At 42.3% G+C, this 7,238-nt stretch overlaps 1 protein-coding gene across 1 annotated transcript; it reads left to right on the forward strand.

Moving 5' to 3' along the window:
* Positions 1–942: 942 nt before the first annotated feature.
* LOC307089779 (uncharacterized protein) lies at positions 943–2,772 on the forward strand. The gene is made up of 3 exons (XM_079756202.1): positions 943–1,029; positions 1,130–1,209; positions 1,537–2,772. Exons 2-3 carry the CDS (start codon positions 1,156–1,158, stop codon positions 1,864–1,866), a joined length of 384 nt encoding a protein of 127 aa, XP_079612328.1. The 5' UTR covers positions 943–1,029; positions 1,130–1,155; the 3' UTR covers positions 1,867–2,772.
* The last annotated feature ends 4,466 nt before the right edge of the window (positions 2,773–7,238 follow it).

A 7,238-nucleotide genomic window follows, 5' to 3' on the forward strand; every position in this document is an offset into this window, starting at 1 on the left:
ACTTCAGTTAGAAGACAGCTAGTGCCCCACAGTGCTCAATGGCACTTTAGTTAAACGCAGTAAGCAGTCTGCTAGCGCAGTGCTAAAGTGACAGCTTGTGACATTGACAGCTCGCCAACAGTGGAGACAGGGGACGCGACGATGATGCATATCAACACATTTCTGCCATCGCTCTAACTGTGTCTAAACCACAATGTAGATCACAGTGTTGCCACAGGGGACAAGACCAGACCTGGCTGGTTGAGTAACGTTGACTCATTACTTCATATCCAGAATTCTGTCTGGGTTCATACTAACACTGCCTGCTTTGGGTTCATACTGACACTGCCTGCTTTGGGTTCATACTAACACTGCCTGCTTTGGGTTCATACTAACACTGCCTGCTTTGGGTTCATACTAACACTGCCTGCTTTGGGTTCATACTAACACTGCCTGCTTTGGGTTCATACTGACACTGCCTTCTTTGGGTTCATACTTTCATTTGCTTAAATAATATGATTATTTTATGTGTATTTGCTCATTTGCATTATAAATTAAAGTTACTGACACTGTCTCTAAGTTTCCTGCTCACACTGCCTGGACTGGTTAATGAGACCCAGCAGATCTATCATCTTATAGCAGAAATTCTGGGGGCACAAGGGACAGAGCCAGGGCCAGAATCCACAAAGCGCAAGGGAGAGATACAGCTTGTTTCTTGTTTTGTTTTGAGATATTCTGCATATGCCGAAGAAGGGTGTGCTTTAGCATCTCTTGCTGCCATGGGGAAGTTTGTGGTGACACTCTCCAGTGAAGTAACCTCAGCATGACGACGGGACAGTCATACCAATCTCATGACACCCTCTCTGAAGGGTTTAGGTAACACTGGTTTGGGCAGAGAGGAAGGTCCAACCCTGAACATCCCAGTCCCACCTCTCAGCCCCCACAGTATATATATATCTGGTGAGAGATCTGCTCCCCCTCCGACTACGACTTCCCCAGTGATCAGAGAAACACAACCTCCAGCAATCTTATCTCCTTCTGTCTCCAAAGGTAGGACCATGGTTGTCTTTACTTTTAGTAGGATTGGGACAGATAATCAAGTTGATTTCCTGAATCTGTTTTTATTTGTGGATTTCCCTCCCTCCGTCAGGCACAGTGACCAATCAGGGCAAAGAGATGGAAACCCTGTCCCTAGTCCTGCTTCTCCTCTCCCCAGCGTTCGCTATGCCAGTAAGCTAACTAGCTCCGGCTTACCTTTTTTTTCTTTCATACCCTCACAAATAATGAATTTCATTGAAATGCCTTGATTATTTATTTTTGATTGATTATTATTCTCACACACACACACACACACACACAGACACACACACACACACACAGACACACATCCACACACACACACACACGCACGCACGCACGCACGCACACACGCACGCACGCACGCACACACACACACACACACACACACACACACACACTAACACTACACACGGAACCCATGCAGATGCAGTTTAATTCCAGTAGTCTGAACTGAAATCGTCTCTTTTTCCTGCAAAGATGAGGCGGTTGGTTTCCTCCTCAGAGTCGTCCTCTGAGTCTGAGTCCTATGAGTCCTCCTCCTCCTCCTCCTCCTCTGAGTCCCATGACTCAGCTTCCTCCTCAGAAGAAGAAGAGGAGCGTTTCACCCCTGGTACACTGGCCCCTCCCACTGTTGCCGTAACAACTATCACAGCGGCAGACTTGGGCACGACTGCAATAGGACCAAGCACGGAGGGGAGCACGCCCACTATGGCCCCGCCCACCAGCACGGTGACGGACGCGGTGACATCCTGCGTTACCGAGGAGGTTCCAACTCCCCCCTTCACAGAGGCCAGAGGAGACGCCTAACAGGCTGAGCTGCTGAGAACATCCTGTTGACTTAAAGGTCTCATGTTGTCCTGTTTTTATCTCAATGGAGGTCTGTCTTGTTGGTAGGACATTGGTAGGACAGGATCTCTGTCATTGTGTTATAGTTCTATATCAGCATTTTTATGTACACACCCAGGGGAAAAATATTATATTTCAACTATACTTTTGAAAGAATGTACCAAGTACACTTTTAGCATGTAACTGTACTTTGTGCTTTTTTTGTCGCCTTCATGGTACTCAAGAAGTCCTTGAGTACTACTTGACTATTAGTTTAGTATCCTTTAAGTGTAATTAGTAAGTATGCTGAATTGGAACAACTTTTTAGGAACTTTGTGGGCTGCACCAGTGAAAATTATGATTCTTGAGCATTCGAAACACACTTGCAGGTGTTTTATATAATATATTCATAGTGTTTTAATTGTATTATATCACAAGTGTGTTGGAAATATACTAAAAAAGCCTTTGGACTTCAATTGATAGTATTGTAGGAGTGTATTTTGGAAACACTACTCTTTACTTATTATTCTAGCATGCCTGTAATATTTCAAATTTAATTATAATGCACTTTCTGACTTTCTATTTCTATTTAGGACTTTTAAAATGTACTGTTATGTTATAAAAATGTGTGTACAACAGTTAGTTCCGACCAAGTAATTTGATTGGACAACAGGCATTCCATTCCGAGTGCTGATATAGAGTATAACAGCACTGGGACTTAAATAAACATGCATAACTCTGCTTAACAGCTGTTTTAATAACCGTTAATGTTGTTAACAGACTTTATGTAGCTTAGATTGCTAGTATGTTTATGTGTTGCTTGGCAACAGTTCAGTCCCAGTCTAGTTGCGGATCTATTTGTGTTGGCGGAGACAAATAAATCATTAAATAAACAAACAAATCATAATCTGTTGTTGCTTATTACTGTTAACTAATAAATGGTGCCTTTAGAACTGTTGCATAAAAGCAATATCACACTTGAGGTCGTGCTGTTGTACTGAATATCAGCATGGCTGGGATTATCTTCAGGACTCGGCCTAGGGCCTCGTACCTATGACCGAATCACAGCCGTGCTGATATTCAGTACAACAGCACTCCCTCTCGTGTGATATTGCTTAAATATTGATAAAGTTCTATCACAATTTAAGCATCATAAAGGCATGTACTTTAAGTACAATATTATTATACTATAATGAGTAGAAGTGTAAATGAAATGTATTTTATCACTGCTTTCTATACTACAGTCTGCAGAATATAAGTATTTTAGGTACAAGGCTGTTATAATGAATAATACTTACAAAACATTATGCTGATAGAAATGGGAACCAGATAATACTTAGAAATCCTAAATAGATTGACTTGTAAAGAACACAGTACCTTTGGGCTGGGTATTGCTGGGTATTGATACCGATACCGATTGAGGGCTACGTATAATTCGATACTATTTTTTCTTCTACTTCACTCGAAACCCATTATGTGAAGGGAAGGGATCAGTTGCGTGTAAGGACACCACTCCTTCCCATCCAAATTATGTTTACACTAATACATTTTGAAAGTGTTAAAATATTGACATATTTATTAATTAACGGTACACAGCTGGAGCAAGGCATGCTCTTTCCTGGCTGGTTGTGTCTCCAACAGTTGAAACATTCGCCTTGCTTGAGTGGAGGATGCCTGGGCACATGTATACTGACCAGGTCAAACAAGATGGGGAACGTTCCTCCCCTATCCCACCACCACCCAGCAGGATTAGTGGAGGGCAGCTCTACAGGTAGACCTCTGTAGTCTTCATGCTCCTGCTGTGCCTTCTGTGATCGGTCAAGGAGTTGCGCTGCATGGATGTTTTCAAGGGCCAGTTCCTCCTAAGTGAACATCTCCACCAGTGCAGAGGCAGATATGCAGTCACATACTATGAAAGTATCAACCTAAAACAAAGAAAAAAATCAAGATCGCTTGATTAGGATTCACTTAAGCACTGAAATCATCTTAATGCTAAGTGCTAAGGCTAGTCTATTTAGGGATGAGTAAGTAATGAATGGTAATTATTATGGCAAGCTTGCCAAAAGCATAGCAAAAAGCATTGACCAAACACGTTTAGCTGCTGTAAGTAACCAATACACAAATTTCAAGTATTGTCAGTTGTATCTGGTGCAATTACAGCACGGCTGCTAATAAGGTAAAGTTAGATTGTGAAACCTACCACACAAACAAACGGCCTACTAGAGCCTGCCCAATGCAATTTTTGTTACAATAAAATCCTGGCAAAATTGTATCACCCAAGAGATAGTAATGTAAAAGTAAAATAGCCATACTTTTGACCGCTTATGGCACCTCGGCACTCCGAACAGCCCACTCCGTCAAACACGCTGCGCTCAACTTCACCACAGACTGTATAGGCTGTTGGTCACCTGGCAATCCATTCACCTCTGTCATCAACGGCAATCACCCCCAAGGTCTTGGGGGTTTGGTGTCATCAGCTGGCTTCTAAGTTAGATGTCCCTATGGACAGGGTTTCACAAAAATAAATGAAGATCAAATTGAGTGCAAGTTTGTTTCCCACAAAGAATACCCCAACACATACATTTGGTTGATTCTGAACATACATACATACACAGGAGTCTAAACCTTGGTCTTCTCTGTACTCCATGATGATCAAAAATGGATCTGGGTCATCACCCTCCTCCCCATCCATCCTGCTCCTCCTGCCTCCTCCCCATCCATCCTGCTCCTCCTGCCTCCTCCCCATCCATCCTGCTCCTCCTGCCTCCTCCCCATCCATCCTGCTCCTCCTGCATCCTCCCCATCCATCCTGCTCCTCCTGCCTCTCCTCCTGTGTGTCCTCCTTTTAGGTCTCCTCTCCTCCTCATCCTATTAGGCTAACGCGGGCTCTGTGACCTTGCCGCTAAACAAATCCTTGTTGCTGCGGATCAAGAGCACACACCTGACTGACAACCTTATCCACCATTGAAGATATTCGGGAGATAGTAGTATCGACGCTGATGAACGACCAAGCCCCTCCCACTAGATGTCTAAGCCTCCTGCTGGAGGCAGTAGGCCTGTCTGTTAATGCTCTTGTTCTTCAGTTGGAATTTGGTGCTCAGTATTTTGACGACTTGAACCTCCAGCTATGGGGCTTCTGCTGGTATTTCGGAATCTACCTTTGCGGCCGGTAGCTAGATACTAAAGATCTACTACAAATACTCTCCATACTGAACTGTAGTATTACATTTGGCCCTTCAAAGCAGCGCCATCTGAAAAGGCACTAAATGGGTGTCCACATTTTCTGCTGGCATTCAGCCTAGCCAATGACCAATTAAAAATGTATACATTTACTATTTTGCGTTACATGACATATCCAATTTGGAAAGTAGTACCATGTCATTGCAGGAACTCCGGGAATACATTTGCAAAGTTATTGACCGCTTCGTATATCTTGCAGGATTTGATAGTATTTTCAATGAAGCGAACGTGCACAATATAATCTTCATAAGGTACAACTTCTGTGTTACTGCTTGTAGTGTCATGGATAAAACCTACGATCTAATACTCAAATACGAGAGGTCGAGAAGGACTAGGGTTGAATGATCAAGGCTTTATTCTCACTGCAGAGTAACAACAACACCTGCGTTTGTTTGCAAAAGAACTGCCCAAACCAGACCGTTAACTCTGAGGTACTCTAGCTCAGTGACTTCCTAGACCAATCACAGAGCTCTAAAATCAAATCTACGGGCACTCCCCCGCCCCATGTCCATATTACATTCTCATACATTAAAGCATTACGTACAGAAGAGTTACATGTTAAACATTATAGTTATATGAAGTTACATATTATGCATTACAGTTATATGAAGTGAGGTCTTTGATTAAAATCCATTCATCGCCTTGTTTATTAACATGATCTTAAATCATCATGACTTACCACATGTGTTTAAGAGATGAGCCCTGTGAAAGCAATTTTCATTTAAACAGTAGAATATGCATAGTAATAGTTGAGTATGAGTATGAATTAATTGAGTGAAGTCAGCCAGCTCACAGTGCCAGAATACGCATCACAAGAACATAAGGAGGGGAACCGCATTATTAAAGCCATGGTTGCTGTGGCGAGAAACTGTAGTACACCGGTGAGCCTGCCACTACTTTTCCAGTGAAATAAGGCATGCTGCTGAAGCTTTAAAGAAGAACTCACATCCAATCCCATTCTTATCTGACTGGCACTGATTGGTTTGAAACAAGGTGAAACTCAATCATAATCAGTGTGCCTAATGAGTTGTAACAGCAGGCTTGACATCTATACATGTTGTTCATGAAGGAGTCCGTTGGTATCAGGATTATTAAACATGTATGAATGCACTGGAAGCAATATTAGATAGAGCGGGGAAAACCATAAATGTCTAAGAGATGCACAGTGTACAAAGAAGATGTTGATTAGTGTGGCTAGTAATGGTAAATCCACATCCCACCTAGAGTTAACTAGGGCCTATTCTTCCTTGGTCTAGTTGGGAGTATCCTGCTCCTGGTTTGTGTTATTTTGAGCATTGCATGATGTTGCTGCTTTAGTAGTAAAAAATGACGTAGCTAATGTATTGACTAGTTCCTGGTCTTGACTAGTGTTAACTGTTTCAGAGTGAGCAGGGGGCTCTGGACATCGTACAGGAAGAGCTCATGTTGCCAGCCCTCATCACCAGGACCCTTTAACATGGTCTGGGCAGCCATGTTAGATCAGAAGCCTCATGCTAGAGGCGGAGCAGTAGGCCTGTCTGTTGATGCTCTTGTTATTCAGTTGTGTCTAAATTAGGCAACATTTGAGTTACTGTAATGCCATGTGAATTTCAAAGATGTGAATTCAAAACAAACACATGACCATGTCTTGAAAGTTGAGAGAGGCTGCTGCTGGAGTTATGGGGCTTCTGCTTATGTGGCGGCTAGTAGCTAGATACTAAAGATCTACTACAAATACTGTCCATACTGAACTGTAGTGTTCAGGGGCGTAGGAATGAGTTTAACATTGGGGGGGGACACATATCGGAAACCTAGATTTCTTCCTTGCTAATTTCAAGGGAGTTTTTTCTTGCCTTTGTGGGGGCTTGGGTAAAGGGGGGTGTCATAAATATTTGACTTGTTAAGCCCTTTGAGACTGTAATGGTGATTAAGGGCTATACAAATAAAATTGAATTGAATTGAAACCTGACAGATCCGTTAATGGTTTGAACAGAAATATGTCATGAGTTAACTACACTGAAAAAATTCACAAATATATTTTATTCTACTAAAAAGATACATTTGTAAATGTAAAGGAAAACACATTTTGAATGGCAGTAATGAACTGATAAATATCAAATCAATTCTTAAATTGC

Source organism: Pollachius pollachius (genome assembly GCF_949987615.1).
Source record: "Pollachius pollachius genome assembly, chromosome: 18".
Lineage (NCBI taxonomy): Eukaryota > Metazoa > Chordata > Actinopteri > Gadiformes > Gadidae > Pollachius > Pollachius pollachius.